Raw genomic sequence first — 21,328 nt, forward strand, 5'->3', positions numbered from 1 at the left:
TGTTGATCTCATTTCTCCTCTCCTATCAGCAGAGAAATATCAGTGTTTAAAATCAGAACTACTCTAGACGTCTACAATTAAAGTCGTAATAAAAAGGCAAAAATGACAAACTCGTTTTGCCACTGTTCTGTCAAAAACTGTCTCAAATTTCATAGAATCATAGAATAACCAGGTTGGAAGAGACTCACCAGATCATTGAGTCCAACCTTTCTCCAGGTTTTAGAAGAAGAGTTCTAGCTCTGCAGTTCTAGCTGAGTCCCCAGTTTATGAATTTCCAGTCTTCCTATTGTGATTTATTAACGATGCCACATTCACAAACCCAAATGAGTTTACACACAGGATTGCTTTTTAAACAGTTGCATGTTACCTTCAAAAACAATCAAACACACATTGGAATTTATCTGTGTGACCTTGAGTGATAATTAATCAGATCTGCTGTGAGCCACGACTGATTTATTTCAGGTGACCTTCCAAGAATGTGCTGTCTAAGAAGTTTTACAGGGAAGAGATTAACAACAGGCCAGAGTTTGAGAGATCTGACACATGCCTTATGGTTGCAAGTGCCCCACTGTCTCTGCCCCATCATCTCTTGGGAGCAGATGGCTGATTTATGTCCTTTCTTGGAGGACTTAAATACTAGATAATGCAAGCAACATGCCAACAAGGTGTCCTTATCATAGAATCACAGAATGGTTTGGATTGGAAGGGGTCTCAAAGCCCATCTGGTTCCAACCCCCCTTGTATGGCAGGAACATCTCCCATGGGATCAGGTTGCTCCAAGCCCCATCCAACCTGGCCTTGAACACCTCCAGGGATGGGGCAGCCACCACTTTTCTGGGTAACCTCGGCTAGTGACTCACCACCCTCGCAGTACAAAAGTTCTTCCTAAAATCTAATCTAAATCTCCTCTCTTTCAGCTTAAAACTGCTACCCCTTGTCCAGTCACTGCACTCCCCTGTCGTTGCAGCATCAGAGAGACTGGTGGATCTGTATGGTCTGTAGCTTTGGGCTCCCAGGGACAGGACAGACATGCAAACTCTACAAAGGGACTGTAGAATCTGACATGTGAAAGGTTGACAGAGCTTGGACTTTCCAGCCTGGAGCAGGGATTTAATCAGTATGGGTACTTATCTCGTGAGGTGGTGGAGAAGAAGGGGATAGAGACCAAGTTTGGTATGCAATGAAGTGACAGAGCGCAATGGGCCTAAAAATGAAATAGAGAAAATTTCACATCAGAAAAAGCTTTTTGTTTTTACACTGAAAGTGTTCAAGCACTGGAGCAGGCTTCCCAGAGGGACTTTTGAGTCTCTAGCCTTGGAGATATTAAAAAAACATCCCTAGGTGATGGAGCAGACCATCTACAGAGGTCACAGAATCATTAAGGTTGGAAAAGACTTTTAAGATCTTCAAGTCCAATCGTCAACACAACACCACTGTGCCTCCTAAACTACGTCCTGAAGTGCCACATCTACAAGTTTCCGAACACCTTCAGGGATGGTGACTACACCACTTCCCTGGTTCAACGCTTTGCCACTCTTTCAAGTGAAGAATTTTTTCCTAATATCCAGTCTAAACCTCCCCTGGCACAATTTGAGGTCCCTTCCAGCTGTGGTGACGCTGGAATTGTACAAGGTACTTTAAAGAGATGTATAAGTTTCCAAAAGACAAAAGAGTCTGGTACTACCCTCACATACCCTCCTTACGCAACGTCAAAGGGAACGTAATTTCCTCTTAAACCAGGGGTTTAATGAAGATTATAGGGTGTTTGCTCCTCTTCTCCAGTAAACACTGCTGTCTGTGCAAAACGGTGACTACAGAGCATATACCAGGGCAACATCTGAGCTATAATTTACTGCTTACACTGATTTCTTACAGGGCCTCTGTGTGTTTCTCTGTCCTTGAACTTTGGAAGAGCTGAAGCCTTGCCTTTGCCTTTACCCCTCAATACTCAAATTCAGATCCATGGGGCAACCATAGCTTTATTTTGTCCTTTTGCTCTTGCTCAGTATTGTAGAAAGATGCGTGTAACTCTTGCAGGCAGTTTCTACGCACTTCGCAAAGCAATCTTCCTAATCATGATCCGAAGCAAAATCCAATTATAGGCCCACTCTTCTGTCCATTAGATGACTATTAGCAAAGATAAAAGCTATTGCTTGTAGCGCTGCCCTCCCTCTCTGCTATCCGAAAACCTCCCACTCAGCTCTAGAAATAATAGCAATGCACACTGCTATGGAAGGATCCATCAGGAGGAATATCTTCCTTTTCAGTTAGCAGAAACGAAGGGACCAGCTGCTTTTGTAACCAAGGGTGTACGTGACTTGTGCTCATTACAGTGCAGAGCTCCATAGTCGATCGCCGTCTCCTTCAGGCACCTACAGGGGTAGGCAGCTTTTCAAAACCGCTCTGAACTCCACAGTTGCCACTGAAGCCTTTCGAGGTTTGATGCTTGTGCCGAGTGCTTTTGATTAAAAAAACAATCCTGCCCACGACCAACAACCCCAGCGGCTGCAAACTCTGGCCAAGCATTAACAAACAGCTACAGGAACGCGCTCTCTTCTTCCCGTGCACCTTGCTGATGTTCCCTACCACGAAGAGTGGCTGCAGTGGATTCACCGTGAAAAGACCAAAGGGATTGTCTCAAGAGTCACCAGGGAACACAGCGCGGGTCTACACGAAGCAGCCGGCACAACTGTTGGAAAGAGGAGTCCAGGTGACAGCAGAGGGAAAGCAGATGCATACAAGTGACAAATAGACACAACCCAGTCCCCGGAAAGCATGGGAACGCGTTTACAGATGCACTGCGGTAACTGCTTGTGTGTCTACTCTCTCTCTCATAACCACGAGTTAACTCTGCTCCCTTTCAGCCATGCTCCAGCGCACAGGAACAGAAAGAAGCTTGTTGAAGCAATGCAGACGAGGAGACAGCACATCTAATTAAAATGCTAAACCTGGCACTGCCACTTATTTCTTGTGGGATCTCTCACTTCACCTCCGTACCATTCCCCTCTTTATCTACAACAGCTCATCTGTTCAGAGCAGGGACTGCATCCTCCTCAAGCACCTCTACATCACCAAGCACAACAGGGCATTAATCTCAGGACACCGCGGCATTCCTCTAATATAAATAATAATTTGCTTAATTATATATGTTGATAGAGTGAAAAGATTAGATAAACACATTTACATAAGCCTAGCAGTGAATCTGCTGCTCAGAGAGCTTAGAGATTCCTTTGAGCTGCTCTGGTGGCAAATTTGATCCTCGGTACGCAAACTCCCTTTGAAGTTTTCTGATCCTTTCCCATCAACTCACATTCCTAACACTTGTTTCTTATTATATCGCAGCACTAAGCGTAGCAGCACAAGTTGTTTCAGATAATCTTCCAACTATTCAATTGTACCTCTGTGTCTCAGAGGTATCCATAGCAAATTCTTGAATTCACTTAGGTCATCTTCGTTTCTCACCCTTGTAAAGTAAATATCTATTACAAAGGTAACGTTCATCATATTCAAAGCACACAAGAGATCCAACTTCCTGAGACCCCATTACGCTTGTTGAGATGATGCTGGCTATAGGATCTTAATTAATTTTTCTTGACAAAGGTGTCTGGGGTGATACTCATCCTCAACAGACCTATGAGAAGTCCACCCTCTAACACAGAGGTTTGAAGTAGCCTGTTGCATTTCTTATCATCATCCACAGGTTACATGCACTGTGCTAAAGTGCTTCCTGTTGAGGCACAAAAAAGAAAAGAAATGAAAGAAAAGGCGAGGGGAAAAAGAAAAGGATTCACAAGGAAAGCCAGAGGCTCAATTTAACAGCAGTTTTTCATGCACTTAATCAAGCTTTAGGCTTTTATGTCTATCTTTGATGTTCCTCCAGGAACTTCACACTGCCAGAGGTACAAGTCCAATGGAAATCACAAGCAGTTATTGGATTTTTTGCTCACAGATACACCATGAGAATCCACACTCATATGGCTTTAGATATTTACTACTTTTAGCACAATGAAATGTCACATTATTTCTCATTGCTAACCCACACGTCTTTTTTAAGCTCATGAAACAAAGCGCTGGATCCTTGGCTTGTTGAAATCCCAGGATTGCTTGTTTAGGAAATGCCTGGTCATTTTTTTTTTCCATCCTATCACCACAGTTCAAAGTACCCAAGGAAACTTTTACAGTGGTCACATTGGAGAACTCCTTTGCAGGCTCCAGGAAGAGAGAGAGTTTCCAATTTGCTTCTTTTTATAGCACATCAGTGTTTTGCATTGTCACACTTGGGTATTTTCCATGTTGTATTTTTATGTAAATGTTCATCTGCTTTGACAGAATGTGGATTGATAATTTTTTTCCAGCAAAATAAATCTTTAATGAATATATTTGTATCTATATATAGTTCCGTTTAATATGCATGGAAACTCCATAATAGGGAAGAATATGCAAAGGGCTCTTAACATGCTGTTGGAATTATTCAAGGTTTTAGAATCCTATCTTACTGTAACTCAACTACTCTCTCACTCCATTCAAAAGGGATGGTGGAGATTTTTTTACAGTTAAAAATAAAGCTAATTTGTTCAACCAAAAGCTTCTTTTTTACATAGAAGAACTCTTGAAGAATTTCTCATTTCAAAATGCAATATGCCAATATTAGTAATATCAGTGATTAATTCCAATGGTAAGATTAACTTCATCCAATATCATAACGCATGCACATATGTGGATGCATGAACGTAGGTATGTTTGTCTAAGTGTCTAAACTCAGCCTTTGCAAATATTCACTGATATAATTTTGGATGACAACATCAGGGCTTTTTTAGATGGACTGTGGGCTTCAGCTGCCTAAATCTTTCCACTGTTTGCTCCTCTGCCCAATAAATAACGACTGGAGGATACAACTTTTTGATGATTTTCTGAAGCCAAGGAACAAGAGATTAAAGTTTAGGGGTTTGTGTGGTTTTTTGTGTTTATTTGGTTTTGGTTTTTTTAAGTCAAAATGCATTTGAAACAGTAGGTTGCTCTTTTATGCTAACTATGTCTGGGAGAGAATGGAAATACTCGCTTAAAGAGAGGCATAAATAGCTTTGATATCAACAGCACTGAAAAGCTTTATTTACATTCACTCTGTGTGAATACCAGCTTCCATACGGTCAAACCCATGGATTACAGCTCTGTAGGGGAAGGTGAATAGGTTATCTAGAGCTTCTTGTACAAATTATAGTCTTCCAGCAAATAATACAGTTCTCAGCTTCTTCTGATTTAATAGGTCTATCCAAACTACTTTATCATTCATATCTGTTGTGAGCTGATGTAGAATTGCTCTAAACTAAGTGTACAGAACTGAAAAAAAGAAAGGAGAGGAGATTGTGTTGCTCTTGAAGATCATTATAACAAGTGCATTTTCTCTCCAGTGGGGATTAATGGAGGGGACTATTAGAAACAGAAACAACAAGTAGTGGAAAACCACTTCATAGTCCCCTCTTGCCACCTTTTCTTATGCTGCTATAATACCACGGAGTGAGACAGCATAATACTAAGACAGAGTGAATGACAGTAATGAAGCAGTGGCTTTTGCCACTGTTTGAGTTGAAAAGAATAGCTGCTTTAGCAGAGATAGAGCATTGGATCTCATGCATGATAACAGCCTTTCTGTTAGACTTATAACAGCATTAAAAACACTGAAAAATACTCTCACCTATGTATGATACGCATTCCAAATAGCTATCCTGGAACGGCAATGCTAAAGCAGATTTCTTAACAAGCTGGCTAATTGATTATCAAGGCAGGGGAGAGGGCAGAGAATAGAGATGAATTAACAGACAGCGAAAGCTTCACTCTGGCCCAGGCAGCCTGCAGTCATCAGGCAGAAGCAGACTCACTTCACCCACTGGAGTACACGGCTTACGAGAAATAGCTGCGAAAAGGCTAAAGGTATCAGGGTTGTTTAGCTGGAAGAGGAGAAAGCTAACGGGGGTGAGAGGTGCAATCCTATCTAAAGTCAAGGTCTACAAAAGATGGAGTCAGACTTCTTGCGAAGATATACAACGGGAAGAAAAAAGAGGCAATGGTCACAAATTGCAAGGAGGGTAATTATGATTATACATATTAAATATATATATATATATGCACACACACATATATATATATATATATATATAACCAAGAGAGATGGTCAAGACTAAATTGCAGCCCAGAAATGTTGCTAAATCCTCGTAGATTTTCAAACCTGGACTGGACAAGGCACTCTACGACATAATCTAGTTTTTAAATTAGCCCCGATGAGCAGAGGTTGGATTAGATTACTGCTGCTTCCAAAGGAAACCTTTCTTCAGTACTATGACTGTAAGTTCTTCTATCCTGTTAAATCCTAATGTTACCATGAAAAACCACCCCAAAAATGTCATGTCCTATGGCAATGTAAACAAGTTAACACACTACCAAGGAAGAAAAATTAACAGGATTTCAGACAATGAATGCCTGCAAACTCTTGGTGCCTTCAGGTAAAACAAGAAGCTATCAATACACACCGGCAACATCTCAGTAGCCTTAAGAAATCCGCTACCTTTGATACAGAAGTATCAAACGTGAAACCCTCTTTATTTTTCTGTAGGTTGACATATAACTTTTGTAATCCACTGATCTTGCAGATATTAATGGCAACCCCAAAGGAGACCTGTGCTTGGATGCTTCCGTGAGCAGTAAGACACAGTTAGAGTCCCAGAATGCAGAAGAGTCAAACCTGGGAGAGGCACAAGTATGAACAGGGGTAGGACTTGGAATTTTTTCACCCAGCTCTCTAGTTTCAGAGCTCAACTTCATGGAATCATAGAACTATGGAATCATTAAGGTCAGAAAAGACCAATAAGCTCAACCAGTCCAACTGTTAGTCCAACCCCACCGTGCCTGCTAAACCATGTCCTGAAGTATCACAGACACGTGGTTTTTCGAACACCTCCAGCGATGGAGACTCCTCGGTTCTACGGCACATTCAGAAAGCAGATGTGACTTATTTACTGAAAAAGTGACTATAATCCTGATTTTAAGCCTTTCATTAAGAATCCAGAATTTCACTAAACCTTCAGCTTTAAGCTTATCCTGGAGTTGTTTTAAAAACAGCTTTTTGCAACTCTAAGAAAAACAGAAAGCAAATAAATACAGAGAACACTGTGCTTCTTTTTTTTTTTATTTAATCTCAGTGTTAAGCCAATCCAATAATAACTCATAATTATTACAGGCTTGAGATTGGCACCACGGGTAAAGGATGTTTTTCTGTGCTCTCCAAAATACTTCAGTAGCAATTGTCTGTTAACCCAGGGACTTCTCCAGCAAGCCAGCAGAGTGCTTGTGCCAAACAGCTGATTTCCATGCAGCTGCATGATTTCCCACAAAATTATTCACAGCTTGGTGATGGAAAAGATAATAAACATATGGAAGAAGATGGTGAAGGGTTCGAGAAAAGAGGGCATTAAAAATATTCAAAAAATGCCAGCTGGGGAAATATGAGACATAGTACAAATAAGAGAAAAATGGGATCAAAGAGAAAAGACTGACTGCATCAATTTTCTGCAAGGAAACCCCTCTGTAATGAAGAAAATGAATGAAACTGCTACCCTACCAATCCCAGGCAGTAGTACCGTTTTCAAAGAATACTAATGTAAGCAAAGAGATGAAGTTTCACTTTCCTAGACTTCCCAGTTGCCAGTCCAGAAGATAAATCTTAATGAAATCATGTGTTAGGTGCCAAAGTCACTTTCAAAAATTCCTTTTCACCTATCCCATCATTTTGTTCTGGAAAAACATATCTGGAAGCCGAGCCATGTTAAGAATTAACTGAAATCATCTTGCAATACAACATACCCCACGGTAGGAGTAGGAATCTCATAGATTAGCAGAAAACACAATCCCTCAGCCCCACGGGGTGAATGTGCAGGGACAGGAGTTGGACTTGATGATCCTTGTGGGTCCCTTCCAACTCAGGGCATTCAATGATTCTGCAGCGAGGGTGTTTTGTGGTGTAATCAGGGAAAACAACACCTTCTGACGGACTTTTGCTTCTCATTTCCCAGAAAGCCTGCTGAAAACAGACTGAGCTTTTAACTGCTAGAGGGCAAGAGAGGACAGTAGCGTAGGGCCGGACAGATTAACGGGAAGATGGATAACAGAGGAAATTACAAAGTCAGCCCAATGCTGTGGTTCTCCAGCCAGCCAGCCTCTTGCAGATGTGCAGTCTGGACTATACCGTTTATAGCGAAGCCAGGCTGGAAATGAATGATACCAACAGAATTCCCAAAATTCCGGCTCAGAGAAAGAGCTGACAATTACCCTGTTTTTCCAATGTCAAGATAGAGTAAGCAAAATATCACATCTCTCTTGACACCATGGGAGACATCCAGTTCCATTCATAACCACGCCATCTGGGCTGCCTGCCTTCTGTTGTGCAAACTTCCCACTTCTGTAAACAGTTACTCTTGCTGGAGGCACTTCTCTTTCCTAGAAATGCCAGTGTAATATGGCCCTTGGCACAAGGAGGCACCAATCTAAATGATGGATGTACACCCTGGAGTGTTTATTCCGGTTACGGCACGCACGAAGAACACAGTTTGCATCCTACAAGTATTTACTGCATCTCTGCACAGGCCATACCAGGAAATTAGAAACTGCACTGATTGCCATTTGTATCAGCATGAGTCAGCTCGAGGAAGACAACATAAACCACAACGGAACAGACACATACATCAGACTTCCACCTGAAAATCTTCAGGATAGTATGCAGTCCAACACACACAAATAAATAAATAAAATCCAAGACGGCGCCTGTAATTCTTCTCACTTAACAAATTAAGAAACTCAACTGTGATCACCTGCAAAAGTTCCCTCCCGAGCTGACACATGGCTGCATGAGATGCTGCCAGCATCCAAAGCAATTTCTGAAAGGCTGTTGAGGATCTCTGCTGGTTTTGCAAAGCAATTTCTGAAAGGCTGCTGAGGATCCCCATCTTTTTAGTTTTTCACCTCTTCTCCTGCCAAACAACAGGTTCCCTTGAGCCCCGACTGGCTCTTTGGGCAGAGGCCGAAGCTGCAGGGAGCCAGGGCTGGGAGCAGGGTGGGTGCTCAGGCACAGAGATGTTGTCCTGAGCTAAAACACGCCTCACAGACAGAGCGCTGGGGGCTGGCACGGTGTCTGATGCGAACTCGCTGCTCGCTCTTGCACACTGACATCTCCCGACCGAGGGTGAGGAAACATCTCTATTTGAACCTGCATCTACTTGCACCGAGTGAAGGTTTGGAGCTGAGCCCTGTCTCACTGTGACAGATTAAAACCCGATCTACACCCATTTCTTTGTCTCTCCCCTGCCACTCTTGGTTCCCAAGCTACAGGTGAGTCTTGGTTTCTGTCAGACCTTGTATGCTCCATTGAAATCACTGCTGCTGCGGGCCTTGAAACATTTGTTAAATTTTGATTTTAGCGTTACGGATCCCAGTTCTCGGGAATTTCAGCTGTCCCAAATTAGCCAGGACAAAGCAGAAATTCATGTTATTTTCTTCAATATCCTAGAGAACATCTTTGACGCAGTAGTTTATCCCAGACTTTCATTTGAGACACAGGATTGCCTCCTATTCCTCTTCTCAAACCACATATGGGTACCCCATCTACTCTGAGCACAAAGACAGAGAAACAGGTGCCTGGGACCCAGCCCTTAGGGAGTGAGATGTAGTTAGAATGGTTTTTTTTTGGATAAATACCTGGTAAAAATGCAAAACCACTCTGTGACGCATCCTGACCAGCTCCCCATCTAAATACATGTTATGGTAGTATGTACTGGGTTTGGAAGGGACCTCAAAGCCCATCCAGTTCCACCCCCTCACATGAGCAGGGACACCTCCCACTGGATCAGGGGCTCCAAGCCCATCCAGAGCTCTCCCAGTATCCCTCAACCTTGGTTTAAACCAACCTAATGAGAGATTCCAGAATGATCGTGAGATTTTGTATTGCATTCTCATCCTAGGGCAGGACAGGGATAGGGGACATGACAAGAAATATCAGTCTCCAAACATCTCAGAGCAAATTTTACAGACATAAGGGTTTAAGCAGCTAAAAATGAATCGAGAACATTAATGGTTAATATCTTACAAAAACATCACTGCTTGCTTCTGTGCTTTCAAGAAAAGCTCTGAGGAAAACTGTTGGGAGGAAAGAGGATGAAAATACCATTAAAACACTAAGCAAAATAAACTGTGGAAATTTGTAAAACAGTTTAACTGAAGTGTTTTATTGCTCAGCTAACACACTAAACCAACAACTTTGAGTTCATACCCACCCCACGTGAGAGTAATTTCAATGCATTTTACCAAAACGTGTCATATTCCAATCAATAAGAAGTCTTGCAACAAGTAGCAACTGCAGATAATGGCTTCACTCTTTTTTTTTTCTCTAAACCACAACAGTGTGAGAAAACAAACATCCGTTTCTGGGCTTTGCACAGACATCCAAAGCAATCTTGGGCAAATTACTTGAACCTTGACATCCCCTGGGGTAGCACCATCCTGTATTTCAGGCACTTTGTGAAGAGGAGACTGAGGGGAGACCTCATTGCGGTTTGCAGATTCTTGAGAAAGGGAGGAGCAGGCACAGCTGCCTGGAGGAGAAGGACCTGGGGGTGTTGGTTGAACAGGAGCCAGCAGGGGCCCAGGGGGCCAAGAAGGCCAAGGGCATCTTGGCTTGGATCAGACACGGCGTGGCCAGCAGGGCCAGGGAGGTTCTTCTCCCTCTGGACTCGGCCCTGGGGAGACCGCTCCTCGAATCCTGGGGTCAGCTCTGGGCCCTCACCACAAGAAGGATGTTGAGGCTCTGGAGCGAGTCCAGAGAAGAGCAACGAAGCTGGGGAGGGGGCTGGAGAACAAGGATTGCGAGGAGCGTCTGAGAGAGCTGGGGGTGTTTAGCCTGGAGAAGAGGAGGCTGAGGGGAGACCTCATTGCTCTCTGCAACTCCCTGAGAGGAGGTTGTGGAGAGGAGGGAGCTGGGCTCTTCTCCCAAGGGACAGGGGACAGGACGAGAGGGAATGGCCTCAAGCTCCACCAGGGGAGGGTCAGACTAGATATCAGAAATAAAAAATCCACAGAAAGGGTCATTGGTCCCTGGCAGAGGCTGCCCAGGGAGGGGGTTGAGTCCCCTTCCCTGGAGGGGTTTAAGGGCCGGGTGGACGAGGTGCTGAGGGACACGGTTAGTGGCAGATAGGACTTGTTGGACTCGAGGATCCTGGAGGTCTTTTCCAACCTGGTGATTCTATGATTCTTCTCTTTGTCTAATAAAGGTACTTTTATTCCTTTTATCTGATTCATTAAAATCCAAAGCAAACAGCAAGTTTCACTAGCAATTTCAAAGGGTTTACGAAGCAGGTCCTCAGCAAAGCTAGATGTATTTCAGTTCATCTGTTAAATCATACTATTGATTTAATCTACGTGAACGTTCCCTAGACCTTATGTATGTACTCTAGCTGGATCAGGTCAGATCAGATTATTCAAGACAGTAAGGAGGAAGTGTCAGTCTAAGGCAGAGAGAGATAAAGGATTACCTGAACATTCTGACTGGGAAGTGGGTCATTTTTTAACTTGTCAGTTCAAATATCTGACAATTCATACTTGCAGCCTGTGTTTTATATTAACTGCTGGACTGAGGCAGATGGAGGAAGGAGCTCGTGCCTGAGAATCCTCTTGTAATCAAGGGGCCAACAGACAAGGAGCATTTCATAATCACAGAATGGTTGAAAAAGACCATAAAGCTCATCCAGTTCCAACCTCCTGACATGGGCAGGGACACCTCCCGCTGGATCAGAGGCTCAAAGCCCCTCAAATCCAACCTGGCCTCGAACACCTCCAGGGATGGGGCAGCCAGAGCTTCTCAGGGCAACCTGACCCAGGGCCTCACCACCCCCACACCAAAACATTTCTTTTGAAGATGTCATCTCAATCTCCCCTCTTTCAGTTTCAAACCCTTCCGCCTCATCCTATCCCTGGACTCCCTAATCAAGAGCTTTCCTGGAGCCCCTTTTCATACTGGAAGCTAAGTTCTCTTCATAGCCTTCTCTTCTCTAGGCTCAACAACCCCAACTCTCTCAGCCTGTCCTCATACAGGAGGTGCTCCATCCCTCGGATCAGCTCCGTGGCCTCCACTGGACTCGCTCCAACAGCTCCATGTCCTTTCTGTGCTGGGGACTCCAGAACCGGACCCAGGGCTCCAGGTGGGTCTCACCAGAGCGGAGCAGAGGGGGAGAATCCCCTCCCTCTCTTTGCTGGTCCTACTGGATGCGACCTGGGACAAGTGAAGTTCCAGCAATGGCTTATTTCGAAGCTTCTTTAATAGAGGAAGTTCGGGCAGATGGGTCGATTCTGAGGAAAGACTCTGTGAAAGAGGTTTTTAAATAGGAATTTAGATTCATTGTACAGTAATTTAAAACTGGGCCTGTAGACAGATGTGCGTGCATAATGCATGGTGGAAAATGCTTTGGGGTATGCATGGTGTACACGTGCAATGTGAACTCAGGCAAATGTGCCTTCGCTTGCGTAAGTCAAGTGGAAGATTCTGGACTGAGAGTGTTATTTTTCCCCTGTTTTGTCAGGAAAGAACACGCTGTGGGGTGGCAAAGCCGTGCTCTGGCTTGCACTTTGCAGCCTTGCAAATAGTTTATGGACTAAGCATTCTTTTTCCTTCCACCATGCAACAGGAAAACAAAGACTTATATTCTCTTACTGAATGGATCTAACAGTTACCACTATTATGGCTTTCCACTTCAGCAGCAAGGAATCCAGCTACCTGTAAGGGTTTGGGCCTCTCTCCCTGCAAATTCTGGTTTCACTGACATCATTGGTCCATCACATGTTCACCTGAATAACCCCGAGATTCCACTCTTACATGTCCATTTGCATGAATAATCCTCCAAGCCTAAATCCTTAACTGAAATCAATTCTGCTCATTTCTATTCTCCAAGCCTCATTTCCCTTCACTAGGGGCCCACAACTCTGTCCATTCACTTGCTAGCAGAGACAATAAAGCCACAGGATCCTTTTCAAGTGGATCTGACTCATTTGCTTCTCTCCAAAATGAGTGGCTTTCTTTTGTCTCTCATGTTCTAAACACAACACTTGTATGCAAATAGGAACAGTGGTTCTCTCCCTGAGAGAAATATGGTCAGCTACAATTATTAATTCTCCATTGTTGTTCTGACTTTAAAACTGTTCTTTAAAGCCACTGTGATCTCTTTCAAGCAGCGGAGAAAAGGAACACTTTAATCACTAAAAGTACATTAAAAATTCAACACTCAAACCCTGCCTGATAGATTGATATTTCCCATGAGCTGTCAGCGCAAGATTAGCTATTAAAAATTCACTTGTCCATAGGCATGTTAAATCTACCCAAAATTGGGCTCTGCTTGTTTTCTTGCTTGTTTGTATGTTTAAAGAGATGCTCACGTGCTGATCTCTTTACAATTTCAATAAATAAATAGAGCCTTGTCTTTTTACAATGTTGTAAGATAACTTCCATTCCAAAAGCCAGCAGTTGATCTCGTTTGTTCTCTCTAAAGTGCCAAAGCTGTCTCGAGGCAGCAGACCCTAGATAAGGAGCACAGAGCAATCGCTATGGAACTGAGTTATAATATGAAGCCACGCGTCTTAAATACTCCAAATTCTGCACTATCACGACAAATTTTTCCATTAGTTGGAACGAGGCCGAAGTTAGAAAAGAGAAGTAGATGATCTTTAAGGTCCCTTCCAACCCAAACCATTCTATGATTCTATGATCTTCAGAAAATCGGGAAGCTCAGTTAAATCTCAAATTAGCCTCTGACACTACGTAATACTGTCTGAGCAGATTTCAAGCATATAGGTAGGAATCTATCCTCAGTCTAAAACCAGGTGGAAGCGATCTACCCCCTCCCGCAGTCCTCCATTCCTTCCATCTTCTCCTTCTGAGAGTTCCAAGAATCCAGTCTCTGTCGATAATGACAAAGCACCAAGGTGTTCAGTGATGGAACGTCAAATAAAACTAAATAAACCACCAAACAAACCCCACCAAACAAAATCCCACCGCCAGAAGACAGACTCGTGTCAGTGGTCCAGCTCAAAACATCATTTGCAGGATCCAGGATGCTCACGTGTTTCATGGACAGAGAACCAAAGAGCCCCCCGCCCCAGCAAGCTCACACGCAAGAACAAGAGAGCTCAGACAGGGCACGAAAAGAAAGACTGAAGTAATATCGATTAACATAGAAAGCAGCCGTCACAATGTCTCAGCAGATTTATTGTTGTCGGGATTTTCTTTTTGTCTTTTCTCCTATAAAAAGGGAAAAGAACCTGAATCCCTTGAATTCTGGCACTATTGGACATTGAACAGCGAGCTTTCTGATCGCAAACAAGTAACACATAATATTTAATTTAGAGGAAAATCTGAACCACGGTTGCCAGTCTAAGTGAATTCTCCTATGACGACGATTCTATAGATAGCTTTCTGCTTCATTTCATGGTATTTCTTCCACCGTGATGTTACAACAAGAAATCACACTGGGAACAATTTGGGATTGAATAGAAAAAGATAGCGCCTAGACAGCAACTGTGCCTGAAATATTTTTGAGGAATATAAAAAATAAGTATTATCATGAGCTCTAGTAGCTAGAAGTTAATAATGACAATGTTAACCGATTCAATGTAAGTATTTAAAAACAAAACAAAATCAATGACCTGGAATAGCAATTCTAATTTTCAAAGCCGGACAGTTATTAATCATTTCTATTATTCCATTAATACTGACGTTTCTAATGAATAGGATACTTTATGTCCCCATCTGGTGTTCAAACACATCATTCATTCTTATTCTTAAAAAATAAACAGAGCTGCAAAGGGTTTTAATACACAACTAAAAGGAGGAGAGCAAAAAGAATTTTCGTTGTTTATTTTTAACATTCCAAGGATTTAATGCCTTGTTTTCAATCTACACACCTGCTTTTTAAAGGAGCCTGCCCAAATTTTTATTCATAGAGCATTTTCCCTGCCTTTCTGCGGTGCTAGGAGGTGGGTTAGGTTCAGACTTTCAAACGGCCTTCATGCAAATATTTACACGCCGAATGACCCGGACTGAAACTCAACATTTCATCCGAGTTTCTTATAAAACCTTTTTTGTGTACCAAAATGGGCTGCTCTGACTCAGTAGGAAATACATCATGGCAAAATACTTCCAAGGAAATTTAGAAGCATTTTACTCTACTGAAAGCAAATTAAGTAAAAATGTCAGCATTTTGTAATTACCTCCTTTTCATTTAATAAAATTGGATGTTTTGATTGTTTTTTAAACGAATATGGATTTCAAATATAAGAATGTTATGGTTTTTAATGTCGATCATGTCTCACCAAAACAAGAGCAATAGGTAGGGCTAGTTGAAGCCTGTGGGGTCAACTATCTATATCAGAATCTGCTCCTTATGGTCAAAACTAAATTGAGGCCAAATTGAGACCCTGGCCCAGGTTGCCCAGAGCAGGGGTGGCTGCCCCATCCCTGGAGGGGTTCAAGGCCAGGTTGGATGGGGCTTGGAGCCCCTGATCCAGTGGGAGGCGTCCCTGCCCGTGGCAGGGAAGCTGGAATTGGATGGACTTTGAGGTCCCTTCCAACCCAAACCACTCTATGATAAAACAAAACGTACATTTTTAAGAGCTCAATCTAAGTTTTACAGCTGCAACGTCATTCCTGATTTTTTCATAAGCCGGGAAGAAAAGTTAGGAAAAGAACAAAAGCACTCAAACACCCCACCCTGAAAAGGAAAGAAACCTTCACATTGATGAGCAGCTTTGAGCCTCAGACAAGTGCTGTCATTTCAAGGGAACAACAAAAGTGGTCTTGAGGGTCTCGAAACCAAGTGGCTCCGACAAGTGCTCCCCTTTTCACACTGCTGTTATATTCTATTGGAAGAGTCTCTGCATGACTGCCCGGATAATGAAGTCCATAAAGGATGCAGTATGCCTTCTGCATAGAGACTGGAGCAGCCACTGCCTGGCAGGGAAGGAAATCAATGACTCCAATGCAAGCACCCTGTTGGCTACAGTGTGGAGTTATCAATTTTCTTCCCAGCAAGAGAGCAGCTGCTTCAGTCACTCCAGAAATAATAATAAAAAAAAGAGTAAAAAACCACCCTAAGAAGAAAAGAAAGGAAAAGAAAAGAAACAAAAAAACTTCCTCCATACAACAGCTGGACACAACATCATAAATCGGGCTAGAAATATTTATATGGAGGAAACCCATACTCATGTCAAGCTTAAGATCCAGATTCTTTCAATTTTCACTCAGTACAATTTCCATATCTTCAACCTTTGACTCTAGGGCATGCATTCAACCTCGTATATGGACCTAAATCTAAAAGCAGATCAGCTCAGCTGCTACAGGGTTGAATAAGCTCTATCGATAGGGAAGGCACTCCCACCAGGTCAGTGCCTGGTGACAGGTTAAATGAGTCATCTGTTCACAGCTTGGGTTAACTCTGAGCAGGTTAAAGCAATCACTGCAATGTACGTTGCAAATGTGTGTAGGGGCAAATCCTGTATGACCAACCTAGTGGCTTTCCATGATGGGGTGACTGCAGCAGTGGACACGGGTAAACCAACGGATGTGATCTACCTAGACTTCTGTAGAGCCTGTAACGCAGTCTCCTACAACTTCCTCCTCTCTAAATTGGAGAGACATGGATTTGATGGGTGGTAAGAAACTGGTTGGATGATCATATTCAGAGAGTAGTGGTCAATGGCTCGAAGCCCAGATGGAGATCTGTGACAAGTGGTGTCCCTCAGGGGTCCTTACTGGGACTGGTGCTGTTTAATATCTTCATCAATGATATTGACAGCAGGATTGAGTGCACCCTCAGCATGTTTGCAGATGATACCAAGCTGAGCGGCGTAGTTGTCACACCTGAAGGACCAGAGGGACCTAGACAGGCTGGAAAAGTGGGGCTGGGAGAACCTCATGAGATTCAACAGGGCCACGTGCAAGGTCCTGTTTTCAGTACACGATGGGGTATGACATGATTGAGAGCAGCCCTGCAGAGAAGGGACCTCAAAGCCCATCCAGTTCCAACCCCCACCATCAGGACACCTTCCACTGGATCAGGTTGCTCAAAGTCTTGTCCAGCCTGGCCTTGAACACCTCCAGGGATGGGGCACCCACAACTCGTACCCCAGTATAGTTAAATAGGGACAGCCTGTTTCAATACAAGCACTGTTTTAGAGTACAATAATGTTCTTTACTATGTTTTTCTTTTTATAAAGGACCATAAAAGTACATCAAATTATAGCACCGTTACACTAAGAAAAATTATGAAGTAAACACATCCTCTACAACCCAGTTGTCCCATAGTTACTTCGAAGAGTAATTTGCAGCGCAACCAATGTAATTCATAGAATCCTTATCACAAATTAAGCTTAAACTTATTGTACATAATGGTACACGTGTGCATTTATCCCATGGTAAATTAATTCTAGGTGGTATCTTTCTTGGATGGGAGAGGAATATAGTGCTTATTATGGATCAGGATGAGAGCACGGACAGGACCGAGGACCTGTGAGCACACACCTTGGTCACCTCATGGGCAGTGGCTTGTTTCCCTGCCCACATATTCAACTCGCTGTCCTGGCAAATTCACAACATTACCACTCTCAGTGCTTTTGCAATAATTTGTTTGTGCTTTTCAATTTGTTACACTTTTAAATTAATAAAACTCCTTTCCCCTTCAATGGAACACAATGGATAATGAGAACAATCATCTCGAATCTCTAAACTATTCTAGGGCACTTAATAAACTTGATACAGTGCATGCAAGCCCATAATTTGCAGGGGAAAAGTAGCAGATATTTCATATTTAACTACTGCAAGTGTCAACTCTGTGTACATGCATCACCGAAAGACTAAGTGAAGAAGAAAAAATAAGAAACTACTGAATATATTTATTTCAAACAAACAGAATAGTAGGCATTCACACAGACAGCACCAGCTTAATGTAATATTTAATTTAAAGCTTGGGCTGCTCTATCAGCATTACCAATGTTATTTTATACCACGGAATATGACTGTATGGCTTTCATTTTAATACTGTGCCACTAACCAATTCGCTCTGTCAGTTCTGACCAGGGCCAAGCGGAAACCTGAACACAAAAACTAAGAGAGCCCATGCAAATTCTCATCCTCTTTATCTTCTTTCACCATTTTAGTACTCCTGCCAAATCAAACTTGCCATTTTCCCCTTGCACCCAGGAAAAGATTTCTATGGGTGTACAACATTCGGAGCCCCATGCCTGCTTGCCAGGTGGGAGGGAGTTTACTCCAGGAGCTAGCAGGGTTAAGGATTCTTCTACCAGAAGTTTTTTGACTTTCAAATGGAAGCCTTCAGGATCAAGACAAATCCATCATTCTAATGCTCACAACTAAGCTGTTGAAACCAAAGGAAATGAATCCATAGAGTGGATCATTAGCCATGTGCAGAGCATTGCTCTCGGAGTGAATAGATGCTATATCATGCCTTGGGACTACTTTCAACCCGTTCCCAGTCAGCCGGAAAAGGACAGAGGGAAATTTCTATTCTATTTTTCCCTTCTTCCTCTTTCTTCTCTCCTGACTCCATTTAAAATCTGCACTGCTGGGAACTTCTCCAAAGAGTAATTCATGACCTAACTCGATTAAAATAAGAGCTGCTGCTAAGCATAAACCCAAAGATGAATAGGCAAAACAGGAGAATAACACTAATGATGAGGAACTGTGAGCTCTTTCCAGGCTTGGGACTGTCTTGTGCTGAATGTCTGTCTACCCCTTCGAGACCAGCACTCTGAAGCACCACATCATCTGCTTGAGAAAACAACAGAAACAGAGCCTGATTTTACCTCTCCAATATTATGAAACTTCGGTGCCTCTGCTGGTTCCAAACTGGCCATGAAAGCAAGGAGCACTGCTTACTCTTAATCATAGAGCAGTAATAAAATCTGTGTAGAACGATACACCCACTACTTAACAATTAGCATATGCTTCCTTCTACCTAAAGGTCTCACAGTAGTTTCTAAGCCTTGTGATAGATCCCAGGGACCCATTAAGTAAACAGCTCCTTTTAGACTGCTAAACACCAACAAAATCTGGTTATTACAAGAGGAAAAAAATCAAACCCATGAACCACTCGCTTGTAAAGCAACAAGCTGCGTGTCTCGCTCAACTGTAACCCCAGGTTTGGTCCCACTGCATTCCAGGAAACCTTCCATCACCTCAGGACTTTTTCACTGTCTTGATTGTCCTTTCTAACAGAGTCAGGGGCCACGTAGCTTTAAAGGTGTTTTATCACCTGGAGAAGTCATGGATGCCCCATCCCTGGAGGTACTCAAGACCGATTTGTTCGCTGCTATAACAAAATCACTCCCCTGAACTGGACCTGAAATGATGTGAGCCCTGTCTTTCCTCTAGTTTGAAAGGAAGAGAAGAACTTATCAACGCATCTGCTGAAGAAACAGCACATCTTTCATCCCCACTCATAACTTAGGTACATTTAACATGCATATATTTACAAGTGTATTATCTTTGGTGCTCATATACCAACAACAGCCACGCTATCAGCAGCACTAAACTGAAAGAAAAGTGATTTTCAGAGATGCTGGGAACAGACACCTTTAAAAATAAAGAAATAAATAAATAGGACAAGCTGTTGGAAGGGCAACGGATGCAAATTCAAGATCTCCTGATTTTATGCCAAGCTTTTGCCAGTGGCTTAATGAACAATCACAGACAAGCCACTTCATGTTGTTTCTCAATACATTAATTAGGAATAACAACACTCATCTCACATACAGTTCCACAGCTGAAAGTTGAGATGTGGCAAAGATTTAATTTTGGTTTCGTTTAAAAATGCCCAACACCTGGAGATAAAAACCATTTGCCAGAATTCTCCACATCAAAAAAAACCCAGCAACTCCCAAGGAATACCAAAAGCAATAACAACAAACTTTCCACACATTGAGTAGCACTGTGCAGATGAAAATTCATTTGCCATGATGAGCTACATACCTAGGGCAAACGTTTTACTAAATCAGAAGGAAAAGGCCTCTAGAAAGTTTAGTAGCAAAATGTTTTCCGTTTCTAATTATACAATTTGAAAGAAATAAAGAAAAACATAGACTTTCAAGTTGCCAACTTTCAAAATCCTTGAAGAATTCTATTGCTGAATGCTGTATCTGTTGAAAATTGAGATAAGGAATACAACAGCTATGGTTTAACCAGTGCAGTGTAAAGAGGACTCCAGAGCCTGCATTTAAAATCACATTTTTCATTGAACAACATAGCCTGGTTTTTTAGCAATCAAAAATTTCACCAAGCGCACATCGCGTCAAAACTATGCTCTGAAAGCTCAAGCTTCGTTCTAAGGACCATACAGTTGTTTGCATCAGTTCCCAAAGAGCCAGATGAAATATTTCAGCTGAGGAAGGAAAATCTCCTTCGAGGTACCAAACTGCACTGTAAGCATCAAAACTCTGCCTCGACAACAAAACCGTGAATGAACTCTGTCCTGGGTCCAAAGAAATCAGCTTAAGCATTGTAAGTATTCATTAGCAATTTGCTGAATTTTGAGATGACCACTCACCTTTGACGGATGAAGAAAAATTGGAGCAGAGAGTTCAAAGCCTTTGTGTGAAATGTCCCCACTGCCTGGCAGACCCTGCAACAGAAACAGAGGTTCCTCTACTCTAAGCGTTACACCAGGTTCTGCTCGGCATTAAGTGATGTTAGCTTTGCTAAAAACCAAGAGGAATTGCCCCTGCTCGCATTGTTCATTCAACCCTACTGACGACCCAGATGGCTGTTGCTTTGAGTAATTGATTCTATTAACAGCTGTAATAGCTACCAGATCACAGGTGCCTTTAATATCAGAAAGGCTTGACGATCACTTGAACACACACAGTATTGCAGGTGTGTAAAATTATATGGAAACATAAAAGATAAAGCGAATCTGTTATTAAAATGTCTCACAGACATAATGTAAAAAGGCATAGTTTAATCTTAAAAGTCATCATCTTTGATCATTTTAAGAACTCTTTAACATACCTCTCTTGAAACAATATAATTATACATAATTATATGAGCAATCCAGATTTTTTTTGCAGAGAGCAGTACCAACCTCTGGAATTCACTACTGCAGCGAATATCACAGTTACTTATTTTCCAGATATTTGAATAAATGTAGAAGAGTCACTAGGCAGGAAGGAAATAAAGTCTTTGATACTAGATTTGAGCACTAAAGCGATCTGCGGTTTGCAGAACTTTTTGTGT

General features: G+C 42.4%; 1 protein-coding gene across 6 annotated transcripts in view; it reads right to left on the reverse strand.

The window, feature by feature from the left end:
- The window catches only part of LRRTM4 (leucine rich repeat transmembrane neuronal 4), a 232,529-nt gene that overhangs the window by 61,029 nt on the left and 150,172 nt on the right, over positions 1 to 21,328 (reverse strand). For 4 of the 6 annotated variants that reach the window (XR_011339176.1, XM_069877586.1, XM_069877587.1 and 1 more), the window contains one exon: positions 20,643 to 20,717. The exons of the other annotated variants lie outside the window; for them this stretch is intronic. Coding sequence is in view for 3 of the 4 variants with exons in the window: in XM_069877586.1 (XP_069733687.1) it covers positions 20,643 to 20,717 (75 nt within the window). In the remaining variant the exon portion in view is untranslated. The remainder of the gene's footprint in view (positions 1 to 20,642; positions 20,718 to 21,328) is intronic. 6 annotated transcript variants of the gene reach the window in all.

The sequence above is a fragment of the Phaenicophaeus curvirostris genome, chromosome 27 (genome assembly GCF_032191515.1).
Source record: "Phaenicophaeus curvirostris isolate KB17595 chromosome 27, BPBGC_Pcur_1.0, whole genome shotgun sequence".
NCBI lineage: Eukaryota > Metazoa > Chordata > Aves > Cuculiformes > Cuculidae > Phaenicophaeus > Phaenicophaeus curvirostris.